Source organism: Dendrobates tinctorius, unplaced genomic scaffold (genome assembly GCF_039654945.1).
Source record: "Dendrobates tinctorius isolate UK_male_01 unplaced genomic scaffold, ASM3965494v1 ptg000029l, whole genome shotgun sequence".
In the NCBI taxonomy this organism is placed as follows: domain Eukaryota; kingdom Metazoa; phylum Chordata; class Amphibia; order Anura; family Dendrobatidae; genus Dendrobates; species Dendrobates tinctorius.
In genome coordinates this window covers 13311122-13337996 of record NW_027361697.1, presented here as the reverse complement: position 1 = coordinate 13337996, position 26875 = coordinate 13311122, and the positions used below count along the sequence as shown (strand labels likewise).

General features: G+C 47.4%; 1 protein-coding gene across 1 annotated transcript in view; it reads right to left on the bottom strand.

The window, feature by feature from the left end:
• Positions 1 to 26875, bottom strand: part of PTBP2 (polypyrimidine tract binding protein 2) — a 76079-nt gene that overhangs the window by 29522 nt on the left and 19682 nt on the right. Inside the window, exon 3 of the mRNA XM_073571400.1 lies at positions 13130 to 13205. Within this exon, the coding sequence (XP_073427501.1) occupies positions 13130 to 13205 (76 nt within the window). The remainder of the gene's footprint in view (positions 1 to 13129; positions 13206 to 26875) is intronic.

The following is a 26875-nucleotide window of genomic DNA, read 5'->3' as shown; positions in this document are numbered from 1 at the left end:
TAGTTACACCCAATCATTCTCTTAGAGGATAAACCTTTAAAGAAATCAAGCAATCTATCCACCCTGCTAAATACACAGCATTGTGCAAAAGTTCAAGGCAGGTGCGGAACAAAAACAGCTGGAAAGCAAGAAGGTCTTTTAAAAAAAAAAAAAAAAAAATAATTATGCATCAATTCTTCTAGGTTCACTTGCACAAATTCAAGGATTTTGTAGGATTAGTCAGGTGTATGAGTAACCAATTATAACAAACAGGTCATAATGATCATTATTTTCATATATAAGCTGGAACAAAAGTGCTGTGTAGGAAGCTTAAAACTGGGTGATGAATAGTCAAACTCTGCCCAAAAGTGAAGCTGTGGAACATATGTATGACCTGGGACATGAAACTATGGAAACCGAGCTCTGCATCAAGACATAAGATAGTTATACTGGATCAGCTAGGTCTCTCCCAGGCAAAAACTTCAAAACCAGAGTGGGGTTTCACCATGTGCTGTTCAAGCAATTTTGAAGAAGCACAAAAAAAACAAAAAAACAGGATTTTTGGGTTGCTTACCGTAAAATCTGTTTCTCGGAGCCTTCATTGGGGGACACAGAGACCTTGGGTGTATGCTGCTGCCACTAGGAGGCTGACACTATGCACAAAAAAAGGTTAGCTCCTCCTCCGCAGTGTACACCCCACCGACCGGCAGAGAATTCCTCAGTTAGTGAGAAAGCAGTAGGAGAAGTAACAGAATAGGTTGACAACATAAACAACTCAACTGTAACCATTCAACCAAAGTAAGAACAGGAGCTGTAAGACATGGGAGGGTGCTGTGTCCCCCAATGAAGGCTCCGAGAAACAGATTTTACGGTAAGCAACCCAAAAATCCTGTTTTCTCGTTCGCCTTATTGGGGGACACAGACCTTGGGACGTCCCAAAGCAGTCCCTGGGGTGGGAAACAAACTCCCATCAGGCCAGCGGACTCAACACCGCGGCCTGCAGAATCAGTCTACCTAGGCTGGCGTCCGCCGAAGCGTAGGTGTGGACTCTGTAGAATTTCACAAACGTGTGAACCGATGACCATGTTGCAGCTTTGCAAAGCTGCAGTGCGGAAGCTCTGTGGCGCACCGCCCAGGAGGCACCCACTGCCCGAGTAGAGTGGGCCCTGATACCCGGAGGGGCTCCGCGACGCTTAACACTGTAGGCTTCCAGGATAGCCGATCTGATCCAGCGAGCAATGGTGGCCTTTGACGCCGGGTGACCTTTCCGCCCTCCATCAGGGATAATGAAAAGAGACTGTCTTTCGCAAGGAAGTCGTCCTAGACAGATAGACTCTTACCGCCCTAACCAGGTCCAGCTTATTCAAGGACCGCTCTCGGGGATGAGTTGGATTCGGACAAAAGGACGGTAGCACGATATCCTCGTTGAGGTGAAACGAGGACACCACCTTCGGAAGGAACGAGGGAGGAGGCCGCAGAACTACCTTATCCTGGTGGAGAACCAGAAAGGGAGAGCGGCACGAAAGAGCTGCCAATTCCGACACGCGCCGGACAGAGGTGATGGCCACCAGAAAGGCTACCTTCCAAGAAAGGAAAGGGAAATATCCCTGAGGGGTTCAAAGGGCAGACCTTGCAGAACCTCAAGAACCAGATTAAGATCCCATGGATCCACGGGCGCCCGGTACGGCGGGACCGTGTGAGCCACGCCCTGAAGAAAGGTCTTAACCTGAGGACGGGAAGCCAACGTTTTCTGAAACAGAATGGACAGCGCCGAAACTTGACCCTTCAGGGAACTGAGGGCAAGCCCCGCATCCAATCCTGCCTGAAGAAACGCTAGGACTGAAGGGAGCGAAAAGGACATGGGCGCGACGTCATTGGTCTCACACCAAGTGAAATAGGCCTTCCAAGTACGGTAGTAAATCTTGGAAGATGATGGCTTTCTGGCTCGGATCATGGTCTGAATTACGTGGTCGGAAAATCCTGCTCGTTTCAGAACCTCGGTCTCAACAGCCACGCCGTTAAATTGAGCGGCCGAGAATTGGGGTGGCAAATCGGACCCCGAGACAGCAGATCTGTTCTGTCTGGAAGCTTCCAGGGGGCGTCCGCGAGAAGGTTGACAATGTCCGCGAACCAAGACCTTCTGGGCCAATTCGGGGCGATGAGAATGACCGGAAGTCCTTCTGCCTTGATCTTCTTCAACAGCTTGGGAAGAAGAGGCAGAGGAGGGAACAGGTAGGGAAGTTCGAACTGGGACCAAGGAACGGCCAGGGCGTCGGCACCCACTGCCAGAGGGTGCCGAGACCTGGACACGAATTGTGGGACTTTCCTGTTGAGGCGAGACGCCATGAGGTCTACATCCGGGGTTCCCCACCGAAGGCAGAGCAGATGAAACACTTCCGGATGTAGGGACCATTCTCCCGCCGCGAGACCCTCGCGGCTGAGAAAATCGGCGGCCCAGTTGTCTACGCCGGGAATGTGAACCGCGGAAATTGTCGGAACGGAAATCTCCGCCCAACGAAGAATCTTGGACACCTCCGCCAGGGCTGAGACACTCCGTGTTCCCCCTTGGCGGTTGACATATGCCACCGCTGTGGCGTTGTCTGTCTGAATCCGTACCGGCAGTCCCTTGAGGAGCCTTTCCCAGTGGACCAGAGCAAGATGGATCGCTCGGATATCCAGAACGTTGATCGGCAGCGCTGATTCCCGATCCGACCATCGACCCTGAACAGTGTGGTTGCGGAACACAGCACCCCAACCGAGGAGACTGGCATCTGTGGTTACTATCTGCCAGTGAATGGGAAGGAAGGATGCACCCGATAGAATGAGAGGTGTCGACAACCACCAGTTGAGAGACCGCTTGATCCAGTAAGAAAGATGGACAGGGCGATCCAGGGACCGAGGCGACCTGTTCCACTTCGACAGAATGGCCTGCTGGAGAGGCCTGGCGTGAAATTGGGCAAAGGGAACTGCCTCTATCGCCGCCACCATCTTTCCCAGGACCCTCATGGCTGTACGGAGGGATGGGAATCGCGAGGTCTGCAGCGATCGTACTTCCTGCTGCAGAGAGAGAATCTTTTCTTGTGGGAGAAAGACCCTTGACCGACGAGTGTCGAACAGAAGACCTAGAAAGACCAGACGTTGGGTAGGAACCAGACAGGACTTTTTCCTGTTGACGATCCACCCGAAATTGGAAAGAGTGTCCAGGACGATTGACAAACTTTGGTGAGCCTGTTGGAATGAGGGAGCCTTGATCAGAATATCGTCTAGGTACGGGAAAAGAACGAGGCCTGACTCTCAACAAAGCCATCAACGCAGCCATGATCTTCGTGAAGACTCTGGGAGCGGTGGCAAGACCGAAGGGCAGTGCGACAAACTGGTAGTGGTGCTGTCGAATCGCAAAGCGCAGGAACTTCTGATGTCCGGAGAAAATTGGAACATGTAAATAGGCATCTTGGATGTCTATTGAGCACATGAATTCCTGCTCCTCCATGGAGGCGATGACTGAGCGAAGCGACTCCATGCGGAAGTGGCGAAGGCGGACCCTCTTGTTGAGCAGCTTGAGATCCAAGATGGGTCGAACTGCGCCGTCTTTTTTCGGCACTACAAACAGGTTCGAGTAGAACCCCGTGAAGCGCTCCGATTCGGGAACGGGCACAATCACCCCGGAACTGAGGAGAGCGGCGATAGCCGTAGAGAACCCCGGGATCAAGGCTGGATCCTTTGGAGGCCGGGATTCGAAGAAACGATCCCGTGGGAGAGAGACGAACTCTATCTTGTATCCTGAGGATACGACCTCCCTGACCCAGGCGTCCTCCACGGCGGCCAGCCAAACGTCCCTGAAGGAAAGAAGTCGACCTCCCAATTGGAAAGGCCCCTCGCGTGCCCGATGATAGTCATGCTGAAGTAGACCGTCCAGGTCTAGATCTGGACGGTCTGCCCTGGGAGGAGTGGGGTCGCCAGGAAGGAGTGGGTCTGAAGGAAACTTTCTTTCTCTCCTGGCGAGCCTGCGGTCTCTGTTGGCTGGAGGAGTTGTCCGCCGTATTGAAACAGCGGAAAGTCCGAAAGGGTCGAAACTGATGCCTTAGTGGGGGTCTGCGAGGCTTGGACTGAGGGAGGAGTGAACTCGTGCCTCCGGTGGCGTCCTTAATAATCTGGTCCAATTGGGACCCAAAGAGGCGCACCCCCTGAAAAGGCAGGTTAGTGAGGGACTTTTTAGAAGACAAGTCCGCTTGCCATGCCTTTAGCCAAATTGTACGTCGAATTGCAACAATGTTGCTTGACGCCTGAACTGCACAGGATGCAGCCTCCAAGGAAGCGGAGAGAAGATAGTCCCCAGCATGGGAGATCTGATTGGCGAGATCGGCCAAATGCTCCGGTTGCGCCTTATCTAAGATGCCCTGCCGAAGGTCGTCTGCCCACGTGGCTATGGCCTTTGCTGCCCAGGATGAAGCAAAGATTGGACACACCGCCGCTGAAGCCGCTTCAAAGGCAGACTTCGCCAGGGATTCTATAATCCTGTCATTAGAATCCTTTAGGGACGCCACGCCTGAAAGCGGGAGAACCGTGTTATTGGATAGCCTGGACACGGGCGGATCGACCGAGGGAGAGGCCGACCAGTTGTCCGTGAGCTCCTTAGCAAATGGGTAGAGTATGCCGAGACGTTTTCCTCTTTGAAAGCGTCTGGTCGGATCCTCTCTTTCCTTGGTAAAAATTTTCCCAAACTCGGAATGGAAAGGAAAAACCCTGGAGGGAGTTTCTGCCCGTCTGAACGAAACCTCCTGATCTGAGGATTTCGCAGGGGAGTCAGCAATATCGAAGGTATGATGGATCGCAGCAATGAGGTCCTGCACTGTGACCTTCATGCTTGCATCTTGGTCTGAATCCAGCTCTAAAATCCCCTCAGATGACCTGTCCGAAAGCGCTTCCCCTGACTCGGGAGAGGAGGCCCGAGAGGGAGGCTGGTGAGAAGGGCTATGCGGTGAGATGGGACTAGGAGAGGATTCCGGCTGGGAATCTTGTCTGGGTCTTTTGCGACTACCGCTGGCTGATTCAGATGGAACAATTTGGGACCTGCTTGGCCCTGCTGAAGAGTCCAGGGGCAACTTATCAAGAACGGCCACCAGGGACTGAGACACCCTGGTGAGGTCTGCCACTGATTGGGATAGCGAGGAGGCCCAGCCAGGCATGGGGGGCTCACTCTCACCTGGGGCCGCAGATGGCTCCTGGACGGCGTCAGGCTGAATTGGATTGCTACAATCCAGGCAGAGGGGAGTGGACTGGCCTGAGGGAAGTTTGCGATTGCACGAAGAACATGCAAAGTACTTGACTAAAGTGCAGGGGGGGGCGGTAGAGCGGGTACGATCAGACTTAGAGTTAGACATAGTGAAAAGCTGAGGTAATGCCGGAAGGTTGGGGGACAGAGGGCGGAGAAGGGTCAGTCTGCAGTGCAGAGCTACTCACGGTCCGGTGTCCCCAGAAGCGATGCTCTTCGACCTGTCAGTGGATGCAGGTCAGAGCGAAATCCGGCCGACAGAACTCCTGAAAAAACCAGCTGGAGAAGATGCTATCCAGTGAGGAGCTGGTGCCCGGCTAACAGGCTGGGAAAATGGCGCCTTCCTGAGAAAAAGCGCGCGTTCAGGAGAGGAGGGAGGGCGGAGCACCACGCAGGGTTAACAATTCACCGCCCTCTAGCCAATAACAGGCTGGGCAGGTGAAGGACAGGCGGTGGGAGGGCCTGGGAAGAGCGGGAGAGAAGCCCGCTTAGAAGAAAGGGGCGCAGCGGTAGGCCCGAACTGAAGCCGGGGCCTAAATTAGTTGCGGCGGCCGCCTGTCAGCAGGGGGTCGGCGCGGAGGTCCGAAAACCGCAGTCGCGAGCCGCTCCCAATGGGAAAAAACTCTGTGCTCCCTGTCCCCAGAAAGGGGGGAAGAAAGGGGGAACCCACTGCCCGGGATGCCCAGGAACATTGAGCTGCCTATAGCCTTGTGGCGACTGCGAGCGACCGCAGCGCCTACAACCGGGGTTCCCCTGACCATTGAAGAGGCGACCGTCGGGAATGGGCAGCCAGGTAAATAAAAATACTCACCCATCCACGATCCGTTACCTGTCTGAAGAAGTCTTGCGTCTCATCCAACCGACAGGCTCTGGTAGGCGAGTGGGAGGGAGACTGGCGACAAGGACCCCTGGAGTCGCTGGCACGTCTTGGTGTCGGCGTCCGTCTGGCTGGTCCTGCCGCGGAGAACTGCAAGGATACGGGGTGGCAGTACACGCCGTACTTGCAGACTCCATGTGGGAGTACAGATGTGACTTTTCACTCTGTATCCCTCCGTAGAACCTGAAAAGGAACGACGCACGACGAGGTAGATATGGGTCTAATAAAAGACCCGTGTCCACCTCCTACTGACACTAAGCTAAACTGAGGAATTCTCTGCCGGTCGGTGGGGTGTACACTGCGGAGGAGGAGCTAACCTTTTTTTGTGCATAGTGTCAGCCTCCTAGTGGCAGCAGCATACACCCAAGGTCTGTGTCCCCCAATAAGGCGAACGAGAAAAAAAAAATTTACATTGAGGATGGTAGGAGTGGTTGGCCAAGGAAACAAGACAGCAGATGAAAGAAACCATGCTTACTTCCATTTGAAAGCAAAAGATGTCCATCAGTGCCATTAGCTCAGAACTGGCAGCAACCAATGGGAACCAACTAATCCCATAAACTGGAGGTCTGGCTAAAAGTGGTCTCCATAGAAGAATTGTGGTAAAATAAAATTCATACCTTGGACATGGAAATAAGGTGAAGTAACTCAACTATGCATGAAAACATAGAAACTGAGGTGCATAAAAAAAAATAAATAAATAAATGGCAGCAGGCGCTCTTGACAGAGGAGTAAAAATTTGAAACCATAAGAGAAGGCAGCTTGTTCAGAAGTTTGAGCCTGCATCTCGGCAAGTGGAGTTTGGAAAAGATTATGTCAATGGTGAGAAATACTATGAAAATGAGGATGAGTGACCTCATGGAGATCAACATCCAACACTCCGGAGACACCATCACATGTTTCTCAACGCAGTGATTCTACAGCAATGCCCCCATCCCGTATGGGAAATATGCAAAAACATGTAAATCAATCAGCCGCGGAGACACCATCACATGTTTCTCAACGCAAGCAATGACTAGCCAGGTCTTTCACCGGGAAGGAACAACCACGGGAAGGGCAGTCTCCAATGAAAAAAACCACCTATGCCAAAACATGGTATCCATCCACAGACAGCTGTTTCGGATGGATACGTTGAGAAACATGTGATGGTGTCTACGCGGCTGATTGATTTACATGTTTTTGCATATTTCCCATAAGGGATGGGGGCATTGCTCTAGAATCACTGCGTTGAGAAACATGTGATGGTGTCTCCACAGTGTTGGATGTTGCTCTCCATGAGATCCTGATCTCCATGAGGTCACTCATCCTCATTTTCATAGTCTTTTACTAGGCATTGCTCCTACTAGCCAGTTTCCTACTCCACACTGATGAGGGGCAATACCCTGAAACAGCTGTCTGTGGATGGATACCATGTTTTGGCATAGGTGGTTTCCTTCATTGGAGACTGCCCTTCCCGTGGTTGTTCCTTCCCGGTGAAAGACCTGGCTAGTCATTGCTTGCGTTGAGAAACATGTGATGGTGTCTCCGCGGCTGATTGATTTAAATGGTGAGAAATACAACCCCTGGCAAAAATTATGGAATCACTGGCCTTGGAGGATGGTCATTCAGTTGTTTAATTTTGTAGAAAAAAAAAAAAAAAAAAAAAAAAGCAGATCACAGACATGGCACAAAACTAAAAAGTCATTTCAAATGGTAACTTTCTGGCTTTAAGAAACACTAAAAGAAAGCAAAAACAGAAAATGTGGTAGTCAGTAATGGTTATCTTTTTTTTTTTAAACCAAGCATAGAGGAAAAATGATGGAATCACTCAATTCTGAGGGGGGGAAAAAAAAAAAACAAAACACCACACTCCCAACACATCACTAGTAATTTGTTGTGTTGCACCACCTCTGGCATTTATAACCGCTTGCGGTCTTTGAGGCATGGACTTAAAGGGAGTCTGTCACCCCTTTTTTGAGATATCATATAATGATATCATTCAATTGTGTGTCACATAAAAGGAGTCTCTTGTACTTTTGCTTCCCCCTGACAGCATCTTTCATGCATAAATACCTTTTATATATCGGTTCAGATGTATGTAAACTGCCACTGCCCGGTCCGATGGGTGGGGCTTATACACCTGCTTCCCCCCTCCCTGTCTACACAAGACTAAATGCATACAGCAAGCCGGGGGGTGGGGGGTGGGGGAGCAGGTGAATAAGCCCCGCCCATCGCACCGGACAGTGGCAGTTTACATACATCTGAACCGATATAAAAAAGGTATGTAAACTGCCACTGTCCGGTCCGATGGGCGGGGCTTATTCACCTGCTCCCCCCTCCCCATTTGGTTTGTTGTGCATTTCCTGTTTTGGAGACATATTGCTTTAAAGTTTCCGGTCTTGATGCAGTCCTTCGTCTACCAGTATGTTTGCCTTTAACAACCTTCCCATGTCGTTTGTATTTGGTCCAGATATTAGACACAGCTGACTGAATAACCAACATCTTTTTCAACATTGCATGATGATTTACCCTCTTAAGAGTTTGACAATCCTCTCCTTTGTTTCAATTGACATCTCGTGTGTTGGAGCCATGATTCATGTCAGTCCACTTGGTGCAACAGCTCTCCAAGGTGTGATCACTCCTTTTTAGATGCAGACTAACGAGCAGATCTAATTTGCTGCAGGTGTTAGTTTTGGGAATGAAAATTTACAGGGTGATACCATAATTTTTCCCCTATGCTTGGTTTAAAAAAAAGTTACTGACTACCACATTTTTTGTTCTTGGATCTTTTTAAGTGTTTCTTAAAAGCCAGAAAGTTGCCATTTGAAACGACTTTAGTTTTGTGCCATGTCTGTGATCTGCTTTTTTTCTACAAAATTAAACTGAATGAACATCCTCCAAGGCTGGTGATTCCATAATTTTTGCCAGGTGTTGTATAGATACTTATCCATCCATCCTGCGATTAATTACCATCAGGTAGGCCTTGTTTTGGCTCCAAATTTATCATGCAGGAGGACAACGACCACAAACATACAGCCAATGTCTTTAAGAACCATCATCAGTGTAAAGAACAAAGTTCTGGAAGTGATAGGACCCCACTGAGCCCATCTAGGGTTAAATGGAGAGAATCAAGGATTTGCACAAGCCTACACACAAGATTAGTGGTTAGTGCTCCAAAATATTTAGTACAAGTTAGGCTAGTTTCACATTAGCGCTTTTGAGCGCAGCGACGGCCGGCCGGCGCTAAGCCACGCCCCCTGCCGCGCTTGGTGGCGCGCCGAGCGCAACCAATCTGCAGCAGGTTGCGTTTGGCGCAGGTCGGCGCACCGTCAAAAGGACGCATGCGCCGCCAACCGCATACTACGCACGGCCTGCGCCCCCAGTGATAAAGATAGGGGATGCAGGACGCATGCAGCGTCATGCGCCGGTAGGCGGAGCTACCGGCGGAGGCGTGGCTTAGCGGCGGCCGTGCGCAGGCCGTCGCTGCGCTCAAAAGCGCTAATGTGAAACTAGCCTTACCTGCAAAGTTCCATAAAAAAAAACAAAAAAAAACTGTGTGAAACTGCACCTAAGAGAATTATGTGGTTCTGAAGGCAAAGGGTGGTCATACCCAGTAAAGATACGATTTACATTTTCGTTTTTATTTATTCATTTTGCATTTTGTTGATTGATAAAAATAAACTTTCAATTTTTACCTAGTTAGAATACTTTCAAAAAAATGTAATGTAGATGTGGAAAAATGCCACACAGTGCTGTATATACCAGAAAGATTTCTGATCCTAGTGTTTCAATTATGGTCTTTCAAGGGATTACAGTAAACTGACAATTGCAGTTTTTTATTACTTTAAAATTTTTCCTTAAAATCGTGTGACAAAAAGCTGACAAAATAAACCCTCCATTAATTAAATATTTAGCCATTTATCAAAGAGCCTGCACATTGGAAATCTGGGGAATATCTATAAAACAGAAAAGGTGAAAACAAAATGTAAAATAAACATTATATGAAAGTACTTCAATTTTCATAACATATGGTAAATACACAAGGGTTTTGTTCTTGCAGAAGAGAAATCTCATGTTTTGTTTGAGAACTGCCAATGTAAAACATTTAGGTCTCTGTTCATGGGCATTTCTGCACCTGCTTTCCTGTCTTCTCCCAGCAGAAAATGACCTTGGAATAAGTAAGGAAAGTACCAATGAATAGATCCTTTACAATGTCATAATCATCGGGAAGAATTCTACACTATGTCTGAATTCCATTTACCGGCTAACAAAAGGCTCTACACATTCTGAACAGCTTTACTTTTAAAGTGTCCTAAATGTAAGCTTTTACAAAACCGCTATTCACATTCAGCGAGAACACGCAAAAGGGAACAAAAAAAAAATAATTCTTTTTGGAGGGCCAGATTATGGCTGTTTGAAGGTAAAATTAAAATAAGTGCACAAAGCATCAGAATAGAGAAATTGGACACTTATCACCCAGAAAGCTGAAACTTATGAAAGCAATCATGGAGCATTTGGAATAGAGGAGTGACAACGCAGTTAGGATTTGTTCCAGTTTCATTAAGACCTCCATCAACACCATATTTCAGAAATCTACACTATCCAAAGTCAGGTTTTGGCCATATATGTACAATATATCACTGCCTCATCGTCCAACACATTTAATGGATAATTTCTAGACCCCCCTCCCCAAATCACATTTTTATTAGTGCATCTTAAAAAGAGGTCTTTCGAAAACCACAAGTCCCCTAATGAGGGAAGAAACTACTGATTGCAGTGAGACTGGGGCTGTGGAACCTTACAAACATCCAGCAGATCATTCATGGGACCACCAGAAAGCAGCGTACATGGTGCGAGTATTTCCAGCAGTCTGTTGACAATAAATGCAGCGAAGGAAGGATGCCGGAGCTCCAATTGAAATATTTTTTTTTTTTTTTAGTTGACCTACTCCCTTCTAACATGTTGTGTGTGGAACACATAGGAGTTTAATTGTGCTGGCTTTGCCAGAAACAAATAGGGTGGATCGTACTGCAGACACAACACCAACCCAACGAGAGCAGTAATAAGACTTATTACACAGCAATTCTTGTTTTCTTTAAATCCATATTAGGGACTTTAGCTCACCAGTTGCATTTTAGTAATTTAGCTAGTGTCAGCATATCACATCAATGTGAAACAATGTCTAATAAAAGTAATGCCAATGGATGTGAAGATATTAGGGGGAAAAAAAATAATGTGTTTGGACAATTATATATGACAATCTGAAATAACTCACTCTGTCAAAGAAAAGGAGGAGATACAGATTTATGACTGAGTCAATGCAGACCTGTGATAAAGATTAAAGGGAAACCGGTCAACCCCCGCAGGCGTTTTTAGTAAAAGAGCCACCTTGTGCAGCACTAATGCTGCATTCTGTCAAGGTGGCTCTGTTACTTGGCTTCCGTTCCACCGCTGAATTAAGCTTATAAAATTGTTCAAAAATACCTTGCAAATTGCCTCTTAAGAAAGAAAGAGGACTTTTACTCTACAGCGCCACCTATTGGTAGTAGCAATCCTACAAGTCACAAATTTGACAGGGGGGGCAGGTCTTTCCCCCTCTGACAGACACCTCGCATCCGTCATTTTGTATTTGGCGCCGCCTGCTCAGTTTTCTTTTGAAATGCTGGCGCCTGCGCTGTACTATAGTTTCATGGGCATGCGCAGTTAGCGCTGCCCGACGTGCCCGTGCTCTCAGATCACATCCCAACCTTCATATCGCGCGGCCAGAGATCCCGCCCCGCAGTCGCTTATGATTTATTCATACTGCGGGGCTGGGAACCTTGGGCATGAGAGCCGCAGAGAACTACTGCGCATGCAGGAGAATTTGTTTTAGAATCCTTTGCCACTATATCACAGTGAAGCAATGCTCACATGACGATTTTGATTTGAGTTCTGAACCTTTAAATAAAAAAAATTAAAAAAAACCAGCAATGGGACCAACATTTTTCATTACAGCTTGCCAGATTATTATTTTTTTTTTTTAATTTAACCCCTTAGAGACAGAGCCAAATTAGTTCTTAATGACCGAGCCAATATTTACAATTCTGACCACTGTCAGTTTATGAAGTTATAGCTCTGGAACGCTTCAACAGCTCCCACTGATTGAGACTTTTTTCATGGCATATTTTATTTCATGTTAGTGGTAAAATTTCTTCACTATAACCTGCATTTATGAAGAAACAAATTTGGCAAAAATGTAGAACATTTTACAATTTTCAAACTTTTCATTTTTGTGCCCTTAACCATTTTGTGTGACACCACTCTCTGGTTTAATAAACAAGATTTTCCACATGTCTACTTTACATCAGCACCAATTTTTTTTGGTTAGGATGTTATAAGGGTTAAAGTTAACCAGCGATTTTTTGTTTCTCCAACAAAATTGACAAAACTTGTTGTTTTTTTTTTGGGGGGGGGGGACCACCTCACATTTGAAGTGACTTTGGGGGAGGGGGTCAATATAACAGAAAATACCTGAAAGTGACACCATTCTAAAAACTGCACCCCTCGGTGCGCAAAAAAAAAAAAAAAAAAAATGAAGGTTTTATTTTTTCACAAAAAAAATTTACTTTGGAACCAATTCTTTTTATTTTCACAAGGGTATCAGTGGAAAATGGACCACAAAATTTGATGTGCAATTTCTACTGAGTACGCAGACACCCCATATATAGGGAAAAGCCACTGTTTGGGTGCATGTTCTCTGGGGTCTCAGCTACCCCCAGTAGCCGGGACTCCGGAAAAATTCAGACTGAGGAGCACTATACACTTGTTTCTCAGCACCATTACAAAGTGGTGCTGAGGCATAAGTACCTTTATTTGCCGCCGTTAAAAGGCGTATCGGCGGTCGCTATGGGGTTGAGGCAGACTGAATAGACACGAGAATAAAAATTGCAATGTCTTCTGTTCTTTCTTCATGAGATTTGCTCATTCAGGACTACTTAGCCTCACAAAAACAAGAGCCACGTGATCAAACTATACCAGTTACTCACCTGTCACAACTTGGCTGTTCATATTAGAACTGGGACCATTAAGAACGCCTCCAGAAAGCAGCTCGTCTGAACCTCTCTAAAAAGAAAAATTAATGGAACAGGTTAAAAAGCCGCTCCCGATTGTCTGTAACCATAACCTGGCAATATGTAGATTGCATTTGTTGTGCCCCCAAAAATCCAGACTACACATTTACTATATAATCGTCTAATTCTGTCTCTCTGTAACGGAAATCCCGCGTCACTGATTGGTCACACCAGGCACAGTCCAGCCACGAATTGGCAGAGTTCGAACGACGCACGCCACCCCTACAGTCGGGAGATCTGCGGCGCTAGCCGCTGATCGAGACGGTTGCCGCGGGTCATCTTCTGCCGCACGGAGGTCAGCGGCGACACAGCCGGGAGATGACCAATCAGCGACAGGTGCAGTCCGCCCACGAATTGCCACGGGATTTGAACCATGCTTTTCTGATTGGTCGCCGGGCGCGACCAATCAGCGATACTGCCGCGGAATTTATCCCTCATTCACAGCGCGACGTAGTCAACTCATCTTTACTGAACAAGTTCTGTCTTAAATCTTCATAAATAAACTACATACATATTCAAGAATACTCGATGTGTTAGAATCAGGCCACCATCTAGTTTACTATAAGAGCCAGATACAGATATTGGACGAGAGGGCCGGGCTCACAATCTCTGTTCTCGATGATCACCAAGGTGTTCTATTGGGTTGTAATCAGGACTGTGTAAGCAATTTAAGTACTTCCACACCAAAAGCACCCAACCATGACTTTATGGAGGCCCTTTTCCGTTCCAGTAAGACTTCACCCAAGTGCAAAAACTGTTCGCACAAGGTTGGGCGTATACAATTGTCCAAAATATCTTGGCATATTGAAGCATTAATACTTATTTTCAGGGGAACTAATGGGTCTAGTGCAACCATTGGAGAAAAAAAAAAAAAAAAAAAAAAAACAGCCCCATAACATTATTTCTTTTTCAAACTTTACCTGCCTGATTGCACTGAACTTTAATGTTCTAAAGACTTGTACAGCCAGACAGAAAAGTTCAGTTAGTCACTCCACTGAACTGGTGTACACAGCTCGGGTCAGGATGCTTTGGGGTGTGTGCACACGCTGCGCATTCTGCTTCGGATTGATCCGCGCTGATTTTGCAAAATCTGCAGGTCAAAAGACCTGCGGTTTATCACCTCTACAATGGAGATGGTAAACCGCAGCGGAATCCGCAGAAAGAATTGACATGTCAATTCTTTCTGCGGATTAGAAACCGCAGCAAATCCGCGTGGAAAAATCCCATTTCCCATAGGATATTATGGTACTGTACACCGCTGCAGATCCGCAGCAGAATCCACAGCGTGTGCACACACCCTTAACATCCCTCCATCCCACACTTGGCATTGTGTTTGGTGCAAGGCTTGTATGCAGTTGCTCAGCCATGGAAATGCATTCCATGAAGCTCCCAATGCAGTTTTTGTGCTGTTAGTGCCAAAGGAGGGTGGGAAATCTGCAGTTAAAGAGCCAGCAGATCATTAGCAACTAAACGCCTAAGCACTTGGCAACCGTGAAGTTACACAACGAAGTCTCCACTTTGTGGCGGAGTTGCTATGGTTCCTAAACACTTCCACTTAGCAATAAATACTACTCACATTGAATTCTGGATTATTTAAGAGATCAGAAATTATGAACTGACTTGATACAAAAGGTGGCATTTTATTAACCCCTTCGTGACCGGGCCAATTTTTTTTTTTTTTTTTTTTTAAATTCTGACCAATGTCACTTTATGTGGTCATAACTCTGGAATGCTTCAACCAATCCCAGTGATTTTGAGACTGTTTTTTCGTGGCACATTATAATTTATGATATTAAATTTAGATTGACATTTTTTATAAATAAACACAAAACATATCAGAAACTTTACAAAAGTGTAAAAAAAATTGCAGTTTTCAAACTTTGAAGGATTTATCCCTTTAAGGCTAAGTGCAACCATTGTAGAAAATTTCTGCTTAAAAACTTTGACTCCCTTCCCAGAAACCGCACCTATTTTTCTGCGGCGGTTTTTGCGCGTTTTTCCGCAGCGGTTTCAAAATACATGGAAGCAGCCAAAACTGCGGAAAAATCCACAAAATTAATGAGCATGCTGCGGTTTTTTCACGGTAAAAAAACGCATCAATGTGCACAAAAAGTGCAAAACGCATAGAAATGACTGGGAAGCTTATTTTTAGCGGTTTTATAGTGAAAACCGCAAAAAAAAAAAAAAAAAAAAAAGTGTGAACACAGCCTAATCCAGAAATTCATACCACAGAAAAACATTAATAAATAACATTTCCCTCATGCCTGCTTTACATCAGCACCATTTTAAAAACACTAATTTATTTTGTTAGCCTTTTAGGAGGTTTAAAAATGTAGCAGTAATTTTTCATTTTTTCAAGGAAATTAACAAAATTTATTTTTTTTGAGGGACCTATCCAATTTAAAGTGACTTTGGGGGTGCTATATATTGGGAAACCCCAAACGTGAAATTTTAAAACAGCACCCCCTGACATATTGAAAACTGCTGTCAGGTAGTTTATTAACCCTTCAGATGATTTTCAGGAATTAATGCAAAGTGGTATAGCTGGAATAAAAGGAGGATTTTTGGTACTTACCGCAAAATATCTTTCTTGGAGTCTTCATTGGGGGACACAGGTTACCACAGGTGTATGCTGCTGTCGCTAGGAGGCTGTCACTATGCAAATAAGAAAAAGTTAGCTCCTCCCCCACAGTATACACCCACCAACAGGCCCAAATTACCTCAGTTGGTGCAAAAGCAGTATAAGGAGCTACTATAAGAATTCAACCTATGTACCAACCAAAACAATGGCACATTGGCCCACACGGTACAACATTAAGGGAGGGTGCTGTGTCCCCCAATGAAGGCTCCAAGAAAGATTTTACGGTAAGTACCAAAAATCCGGCTTTCTTTCTCGCTTCATTGGGGGACACAGGTTACCATGGGACGTCCAAAAGCAGTCCCAAGGGTGGGAAAGAAATGCTGAGAGAAGGGTACTTAGGTCGGCCGGTGGAAGACCGCCGCCTGCAGTATCTCCCTACCAAAGCCTGCATCCGCAGAGGCATGAGTATCAACCTTGTAAAATCTCACGAAGGTATGGAGTGACTACCAGGTAGCAGCCTTGCAAACTTGCAAGGCCGAAGCTTGGTGACAAACGGCCCAGGAACCTCCTACGGCTCGGGCAGAGTGAGCCCTCACTCCCGGAGACTGTTTGTCCTGGAAGCGGCATGCCTCCAGAACCTCCAACGAGCAATGGTGGATTTGGAGGCTGGAAACCCTTTCCGTCAACCCTCAAAGACGACAAACAGGGAATCGGACTGACGGAAGGGAGGAGTCCTAGCAAGGTAGATTCGAATTGTCCTGACCAAGTCCGAATTGTGAAGGGATCTCTTCAAGGGATGAGCTGGAGAGGGACACAGAGAGGAGGACGATGTCCTCATTGATGTGAAAGGCGGAGACTACCCTTGGCAGAAAGGCAGGAACCGGTCTGAGGACTACCTTATCCAGGTACAAAACTAGGAAAGAGAATGGCAGGATAATGCTGCCAACTCTGAGACCCTCCTGATAGAGGAAGGAAAAGGAAATATCCTGAATCGGCTCGAAAGGTGCACGCTGGAGGGCGACCAAAACAAGATTCAGATTCCATGGGTCAATCGGAGACTGGTAAAGAGGCGCTATGTGAGCGACGCCCTGAAGAAAGGTCTTCACCTGGTGAAGAGAAGCCAGATCCCTTTGAAAGAGGATAGCCAGAGCGGACACCTGACCCTTTAAGGTACTGAGGGAAAAGCCAGAATCAAGACCCGTCCGCAGAAAAATCCAGAACGGAGGGAAGAGAAAAGGTCAAAGGAAACAAACTCACATCACCGAAGGAACACTTTCCAACATCTGTGATAGATGCGTGATGACGCTGGCTTCCTTGCCTTAATCATGGTCTGGATGACCTTGAGAGACAAAAAAAAAAAAAAAAAAAAAAAAAAAAACAAACACACCTGCATCCCCCAGGACAGCGGCCTCAACGGCCATGCCATTAAATTCAGAGACCGAGAATTCGGGTGGAAGAGAGGTCCCTGTGATAGAAGGTCTGGACGGTCTGGAAGCCTCCAGGGGACGTCCGAGAGCATGATCATTAGCTCCGCATACCAGGCCCTCCGTGGCCAATATGGAGCGACTAACAGAACGGGGACCACTTCGGCTTTTACCCTTTTCACGAGTCCTGGGATCAAGGGGAAGAGGTGGGAATAGATAAAGCATGCAAAACTGGGACCGCTGGATCACAAGTGCATCGCAACCGACAGCCATCAGATCCCGAGACCTGGCTACGTACCAGGGAACCTTGTGGTTTGTTCAAGACGCCATGAGGTCAACATCCGGAACGCCCCACTTCAGACAGATTTGGTGGAAGACGGCGTGGTTGAGAGACCACTCGCCTAACACGAGCTCCTGACGGCTCAGGATATCGGCCTCCCCGTTGTCCACCCCTGGAATGTGGACGGCTGATATGGTGAAAAAATTGCTTTCCGCCCAACGCAGAATCTTTGCCACTTCCAGCATGATCTGCTGCTGCGAGTTCTGCCTTGGTGATTTATGTACGCCACGGCGTTGTCCGACTGAATGTGGACGGGTACCCCCCAAGAGGATGGACTGCCAGCGGATGAGGGCAAGAAAAATTGCCCTGATCTCCAAGAGATTGATTGGGAGGAGAGCTTCCTAAGCATCCCAGCAGCCCTATGCTGTGAGATGGAGAAAAACCACTCCCCAACCGAGGAGACTGGCATCGGTGGGGATGACCTGCCATCGAATGGGAAGGAAGGATCTCCTGCGTAGGACAGAGGTGGGAAGCGTCCACCAGGTTAGGGATTGCCTCACCTTGAGAGGCAGAAGCACTGGACGGTCCAGGGAGATCATTGTCTTGTCCCAAGCAGACCAGAGGGCCAGCTGGAGAGGGCGGGAGTGGAACTGGGCATACAGCCCTACTTCCATGGAGGAAATCATCTTCCCCAGGACTCTAAAGCAGAGCAGAAGGGTAAGAGGGACCGGGCGCTTTAGAGCTTTGATCCCCTGCCGGAGGGACAAAAACTTCTCCTTTGGAAGGAAGACTCAAGCTTGAATGGAGTCGAATTCCATGCCCAGGAACGAGACGCTGAGTTGGGATGAGGGTCGACTTGACTCTCTGTTGATTATCCAGCCGAGACGGCGCAGCGTGTCCAGAGTGATCTGGAGGCTGTGATCGCAGTCTTGGGGAGATGGATCCTTGACTAGATCGTCGAGATAATTGATTATCAGAATCCTCTTGGAACAGAGAAAGGCCCTGACCACCGCCATGATCTTCGTGAAGACCCTGGGGGCGGACGCCAGACCGAATGGGAGAGCCATGAACTGGTAATGGCACTCATGTATGGCAAACCAGAGGAACCTCCGATGCTGCACACAAATAGGAAAGTGCAAATAAGCATCCTGAATGTCCACAGAGCAGAGATATTCCCCCGGCTCCATGGAGGCGATCACCGAGCGCAAGGACTCCATTCAAAAATGGCGAACCTGAAGGTGGTGATTTAACTGCTTGGGGTCCAAGATCAGGCGAAGGGAACCGTCCTTTTTTGGGGACTACGAAAAGGTTTGAATAGAACCCGGAAAACCGTTCCTCACCACGAACGGGTACGATTACTCCTGAGCTTAGGAGGGAAGAGACAGCCTGGGAAAGCCCTGGGGCATGAGAGGGCTGTTTTAGTGGACGAGAGAGGAAGAAACGTCCGTTTGGGGCGAAATTCTCACGGACCCAGGCGTCGTCAACCGCCACCCACCAAGTTTCCTTAAAGAGTCAAGAAGCCAGCCTCCCACCCTGGAAAGATTCCCAGGTGGGGGTGACCTGTCATCTTGAGGAAAATCTGTGGCCATGCGAACCGGAGTTCTTAGAGAGGCGGCTCCTAGACCTCCATCGAGGGGAAGGTTTGAAGGCGGGTCTCCTTTCCCCTCGTGCGGAATGACAGTCCTGCTGGGAGGATCCGCCAGAGGAAGAGAAAGGTCGAAAGGGCCGGGGACTCATCTGTTGAGGGGACGTGTTGGCCTGGATTGAGGCAGAGAAGTACTTTTGCCCCGGGTGGCATCCGAAATGATCTGGTCCAGCTTGGCTCCAAAGAGCCTGGAGCCTTGGAATGGAAGGCCAGTGAGATTTTTTTTTTTTGGAAGCTGGACCTGCGTTCCACGCCTTCAAACAAAGGATGCGGCGAATAGCAATAATGATGATGTTTGCTCTAGCTGAGCAAGCAGCAGCATCCAGTGAGGCATTCAACAGGTATTTACCCACATGGGCAATCTGCTAGCTCTTCTAAAGGAGCTGCTGCCACAATGCCTCGAAGTTTCTTGGCCAGGCAGATATTGCTTTCGCCACCCATGAGCAGGCAAAGTTTGGGCAGAAGGAAGCGCCTGATGCCTCAAAGGCTGATCTGGCTAGAGCCTCATTCTTTCTGTCCGTAGCATCCTTGAGAGACGCTGCATTGGGAATGGACAGGACTGTGTGGGATGCTAAGCGTGAGACCGGCGGGTCCACCTTAGGAGATTCAGACCATTTGCTGACAAGATCTGAATTAAATGGGTAAAGGATGTCAAGCAGTTTTCTTCCCGGGAAGCGGTTGCCGGGATGTTCTGTGTCTAGAGGTATTGACCTCATACTTGTTGTGAAAAGGATTGGTCCTGAGCAGTAGCATTTTCCTCTTATTTCGAGGGTTTGAACGATAGCCGAAATGAGGCTACCTACCATATCCTGCGTTCCAGAAGTCTGATCTCCATCAGAGTCAGACTGACAGAGAGGCTACATCTGACCCGAAGTCCGCTTCCGAGGAGGGGGAACGGGCAGAGAGGGGCACCCTTGGTTCTGCCGAATCCAAAGAGGAGCTAGACAGAGTCCACTTCCTAGACCTTTCTCCTGATCTGTCCCTCTGAAGGTCGTATTCAGGTGCGTGCAAATCAGTGTGAGGTGTTCAGAGCACTGGTGGCGGCAGAGAGATGCGGCATACGTTCCAGGACCTGTACCAGGGACTGTGATATTTTGGCGAGGTCTGAAACCGACTGAGACATAGCAACGGTCAGACCTAAGACCGACTGGGACAAGGCAACAGCCCACTCCAGAGAGGAGGTGTACTCTCATCCCGGGCAACAGAGTTCTCCTGAGGGGCAGACATGCTGGAAGGACTTCAGGATGGGCAGAAGGGCGACGGATGGCCTGCAGCCTACTTCTCTTACAGTGGGCACAAGAGAAGAGAAACCGTAGAATTGTAACCAGAGGCCCATGTGAGGTTAGGCACAGGTAGAGCCTGTGCGAAAGAGCAGCAGGATGCCGGGAGGCAATATTACTGACTGGAGCTGATAAGAAACAAGTGGCCAGAGAATGAGAGAAGGCAAAGCCTACCTAATACCCGGCACTTATACAGCTTAAGAGTGCAGGTAGCTGTGTCCCCCTATGTACGACGCGGGGATGTGGGCACTACATCACTGACGAAGCTGCAGGGGCTTCGGCTGCCAAGATGGGAGTGGATCCCCATGGCCATGAGACGCGCTGAGGGAATCGGTGGGTTAACATACAGGGCAGTAAGGGATTCCCTGTAATTGGTCCATCGGCCCGGGAGCGCAGTAAAGGGGGCGTGCCCGGCCTCCGAAGGTGAAACTTGTGTCCAGATAGGCAGAGTCGCCTTGAGAGGGCGTGACAGCCTGAAAGTGGGCTCAATGCCAGCGTGGGAGAAACACACAGGCCAGGGGGCGTGCCCGGCGCTGGACATGAAAGCAGTGCGGTGATTGGTTGCAGGGGGTGTGACTGAGACAAGGGACGCGCCAAAGATATGAGCAGGGATCTAAGGCGCCAAGCGGGGGGCGTGTTCGAGAGCCGTGGCCTAGACGCAACACAGCCGAGGCAAGAAGAAGCCTTAAAATGGCGGAGACCGCTCACGAGTGAAGCAAAAAAGAGCGAGAAATTTGAAAGCTAGAAACCCTGACGAGGGGGAGAGAGCAGAGACCTACCACCTGCAACCGGTGAGTAGTGCTATTGCTGCCGCTGGGGGGGTTGACACTTATACTGCCTGCTAAGAGTCCAGCTCCTCTTCTCTTCTTCACATCTGAGGATCTCGTCAGGATCCCTCGGGAGAGGAAGAGGGTCCTGGGATGAAGATCCTCCTTCCCGCACAGTCTCTGGACGGTGCAGAAGACAGCGTCACCCATAAGGAATAAGGGGGAGGGCCACCACCGGTGACCACCGTCTTCCTCTCAGTCCTCTCCGAGGAGAGGGGGGAGGAGGGGAATAGGCAAGGACTGGCCACCGAGTCACCCTGAAACACCCCAAAAGGGGGACAGGGGACAAAGTCCTGCCAGCGGGTCCGAGAGTGGGCGATACCACACTGCTCTCGCGGTCGCTTAAATGTGGGAAAACAGGGTGAGAATTCTGCACCCTGTTACCCGACGAGCTGCATCTGAAAAATAAAGGTGAAATGATTAATAAACACACACAAAACCTGTGAGGAAAAACAACTGCGGATCTCGCGTTAGATCCAGGTCTGCCTCCTTCAGACACTAAGCAAAAACTGAGGTATTTTGAGCCTGTCGGTAGGTGTATACTGTGGGGAGGAGCTAACTTTCTTATTTGCATAGTGTCAGCCTCCTACTAGCGACCGCAGCATAAACCCGTGGTAACCTGTGTCCCCCAATGAAGCGAGAAAGAAAAAGTGTTTGTTTACCACCTAAATGTCACTAACTTCTGAACTGGCCGCTATAGCCGGGAGCCTATAAGGCCGCTATTTGGCCATGAACTGCCAAGGCAAACATCAGGACCACACAATCATGATCTTGGTGTGTCAATTAGATTAAAGTGCAAGCCCCTACAATCTATTACCCATTTATTTGATGTAGTCACTTTTGACAGCAGCAACTAAAGGGTTGAACAGATAATGGATGGTGCCAACACCAATCATGTGATACAGCAAGTTGTCAGCTATAGTGTACAGCCGACAGCTGCTGGATTGTCACCTGTTTGGGGATTATATTCTCTTATATCTCAGGTCAGTAAAAATACATATTGGCTGTCATGAAGGGGTTAAAGTACAACGCTCAAGTCAGCGAACTCTTTAGAAGAACCCATTCTTTTAAAAAGTTGTTAGACGGGAGACTATGGCGAGGCGCTGAATTTTATATACCCGTGGCAACGGGTTTGAATTAACAACTTCACCCCCAAGGGTGGTTTGCACGTTCATGACCGGGCCAATTTTTACAATTCTGACCACTGTACCTTTATGAGGTCATAACTCTGGAACGCTTCCATGGATCCCGGTGATTCTGACATTGTTTTCTCGTGACATATTGTACTTCATGTTAGTGGTAAAATTTCATTCAAATAACTTGCGATTGTGAGAAAAACGGAAATTTGGCGAAAATTTTGAAAATTTCGCGATTTTCCAACTTTGAATTTTTATGCCCTTAAATCACAGAGATACGGCACACAAAAAACTTGATAACTAACATTTCCCACATGTTTACTTCACATCAGCACAATTTTGGAACCAAAATTTTTTTTTGTTAGGAAGTTATAAGGGTTAAAAGTTGACCAGCGATTTCTCATTTTTACAACACCATTTTATTTTTAGGACCACATCACATTTGAAGCCACTTTGAGGGGTCTATATGATAGAAAATACCCAAAAGTGACACCATTCTAAAAACTGAACCCCTTAAGGTGCTCAAAACCACATTCAAGAAGTTTATTAACCCTTTAGGTGCGTCACAGGAATTTTTTTGAATATTTAAAAAAAAATGAACATTAACTTTTTTTCATAAAAAAAAAACTTCAGGTTCATTTTTTTTTATTTTACCAAGGGTAACAGGAGAAATTGAACTGCAAAACTTATTGTGCAATTTGTCCTGAGTACGCAGATACCTGATATGTGGGGGGGAACGACTGTTTCGGCGCATGGCAGAGCTCAGAATGGAAGGAGCGCCGTTTGACTTTTTCAATGCAAAATTGACTGGAATTCAGATTGGACGCCATGTCACGTTTGGAGAGTCCCTGATGTACCTAAACAGTGGAAACCCCCTACAAGTGACCCCATTTTGGAAACTAGACCCCCCAAGGAACCCCAACAGGACCCTAAAAGTTATTGTGCAATTTGTCCTGAGTACGCTGATACCCCACATGTACCCCCACATGTGGGGTATCAGCGTACTCAGGACAAATTGCACAACCACTATTTGGGCGCATGGCAGAGCTCGGAAGGGAAGCAGCGCCATTTGACGTTTTGGGCTGGAATTGAGATCGGACACCATGTCGCGTTTGGAAAACTCCTGATGTACCAAAACAGTGGAACCCCCCCCATAAATGACACCATTTTGGAAACTAGACCCCCTAAGGAACTTATCTAGATGTGTGGTGAGCACTTTGACCCCCCCAGTGCTTCACAGAAGTTTATAATGCCCGGGCGTGAAAATAAAAAATTCGTATTTTTTCCACAAACATGATCTTTTAATCACCATTTTTTTATTTTCCCAAGGGTACCAGGAGAAATTGGACCCCAAAAGTTGTTGTCCAATTTGTCCTGAGTATGCTGATACCCCATATGTGGGTGAAAACTACTGTATGGGCACACGTCGGGGCTCGGAAGGGAAGTAGTGACGTTTTGGAATGCAGACTTTGATGGAATGGTCTGCGGGTGTCAGGTTGCCTTTGGAGAGCCCCTAATGTACCTAAACAGTGGAAACCCCCCACAAATGACACCATTTTGAAAACTAGACCCACTAAGGAACGTATCTAGATGTGAGGTGAGCACTTTGAACCCCCAAGGGCTTCACAGAAGTTTATAATGCCAGGGCATGAAAATAAAAAAATCGTATTTTTTCCACAAACATGATCAATTAGTCCCCAATTTTTTCATTTTCCCAAGGGTAACAGGAGAAATTGGACCCCAAAAGTTGTTGTCCAATTTGTCCTGAGTACGCTGACACCCCATATGTGGGAGAAAACTACTGTATGGACACACGTCGGGGCTCGGAAGGGAAGCAGTGACGTTTTGGAATGCAGACTTTGATGGAATGGTCTGCGGGTGTCATGTGCGTTTGGAGAGCCCCTGATGTACCTAAACTATTGAAACTCCCCACAAGTGACCCCATTTTGGACACTAGACCCCCCACGGAACTTATCTAGATGTGTGGTGAGCACTTTGAACCCCCAAGTGCTTCACAGAAGTTTATAACACTCGGACGTGAAAATAAAAAAATCATTTTTTTCCACAAAAATGATATTTTTGGCCCCAATTTTTTATTTTCCTAAGGGTAACAGGAGAAATTGTTTTGCAATTTGTCCTGAGTAGGCTGATACCCTATATGTGGGGGTAAAACACTGTTTGGGTGCATGGCAGAGCTTGGAAGGGAAGGAGCACCATTTGATTTTTTCAACTCAGAATTGGCTGGAATTGAGATCAGACGCCATGTTGCATTTGGAGAGCCCCTGATGTGCCCAAACAGTGGAAACCCCCAATTCTAACTCCAACCCGAACCCCAAGACGCCCCTAACCCTAACCCTAGCCCTAACCCTACCCCAACACACCCCTAGCCCTAACCCTAATGGAAAAATGGAAATAAATACATTTTTTTTTAATTTTATTATTTTTCCCTAACTAAGGGGGTGATAACGGGGGGTTTGATTTACTATTTATGGCGGTTTTTATGTTTGGCGGCTGTCGCACGCTAAAAGACGCTTTTTATTGTAAAAATAGTTTTTGCATCACCACATATTGAAAGCTATAAATTTTCCGTATTTTGACCCACCGAGTCATGTGAGGTCTTATTTTTTGCGGGACAAGTTAACGTTTTTATTGGTACCATTTTCGGGCACGTGAAATTTTTTGATCGTTTTTTATTCCGATTTTTGGGACGCAGAATGAACAAAAACCAGCGTTTCATGAATTTCTTTTGGGGGGGGGTGCGTTTACACCATTCCGCGTGCGGTACAATTGATAAAGCGGTTTTATTCTTCGGGTCAGTACGGTTACAGCGATACCTCATTTAGGTGGTTTATGTTTTTGTCGGTTTTATGCAATGAAAACTATTTTATATAAAAAAATAATTATTTTTGCATCGCTTTATTCAGCGAGCTATAACTTTATTTTTTCGCTGATGATGCTGTGTGGCGGCTCGTTTTTTGCGGGACAAGATGACGTTTTCAGCGGTACCATGGCTATTTATATGCGTCTTTTTGATCGCGCGTGATTACACTTTTTGTTTGGCGGTATGATAATAAATCATTATTTTTTGCTTCGTTTTTTATTTTTATTTTTTAAGGGGTTCGCTAAAGGGGTTAACTAATGGGACAGTTTTATAGGGCGGGTCGTTACGGACGCGGCGATACCTAATATGTGTACTTTTATTGTTTTTTTTTTCTATTATTTCCAAAAAATGGATTTATTGGGGGAATATTTTTTTTTTTTTTCTAATTTATTTGGCGATTTTTTTTTAATTATTTTTACACTTTATTTTTTTACTTTATTAAATAGTCCCAGGTGGGACATCACTGTCCTGTGACAGATCGCTGATCTGTCACATCACAGATCACTGTGACAGATCAGCGATCTGACACAGGCACTGCAGAAGGCTTCCTCATGCCTGCGCTTTGCAGGCACTGAGGAAGCCAGCTTCCGCAGGCCCCCGTCGCCATCTTGGATTCGGGGGCCTGGAGGAAGGGAGTCCCCTGCAGCAGCGCTGCACATTGCGCTGCCGTGGGGGGGCTCAGGGAAGCACGGAGGGAGCCCCCTCCCTGCCGATGCTTCCCTTTAACCCCCGGTACACCGCGATCGTGTTTGATCGCGGTGTGCAAGGGGTTAACGTGTCGGGGGCGGTCCGTGACCGCCCCTGACACATTGTGCCGGGTGTCAGCTGTGATAATCAGCTGACACCCGGCCGCGATCAGCGGCGCTCACCACGTGGGCGCCGCTGATCGCGCCGACGTACTATCCCGTCCCCGGTCATACGGGCCCGGGTACCGTGGACGGGATAGTACGTCGGATGGCAGGAAGGGGTTAAAAGCCCGATTTCATTAAGATTGTTCATTATACAGACAACCACATTGTAAAATACTATACTCCCTACTGTAAAATAAAACAACAGATACTCACCCTCCCACATCAGCACAGTCTCTCCCAGAGCTCATGTAACATCATTATGTCACATGAGCTCTGCAACCAATCTGCGGTCACTAATGGACTACTGGTCGTCGGCGCTCTAGTGACATTGGCTGCAGCGCTCATGTGGCATAACAAATCACCAGTTGCTGATGGACTGCTTCACTCACACATCAGAAACTTCAGATGTCCAAAAGAAAAGCGAGAAATATAGCTGGTCAGTGGCCATAAACGGGCTACATTTCTCACATTCACACACTCAGTATTTCATCAGTATTTGTAAGCCACAACCAGAAGCAGGTGAAAAAATGCATAAGTGGTGCACATGTTTCTATGATACTTTTCCTCCACTCCTGATTTTGGCATAAAAATGCTGATCATGGCCTCTCTTCAGATGTTTGAGGTTCATCTGAAGGGAGTGAAGCAGTCCATTAGCAACTGACAACTGTTTCAAGCGAGCACTGGGGGACCCAGCAATGAAGACTGTGGAACAATTCCAGTGCTGGAAGCAAGTATAGTATCTGCTTTGTTTTTTACT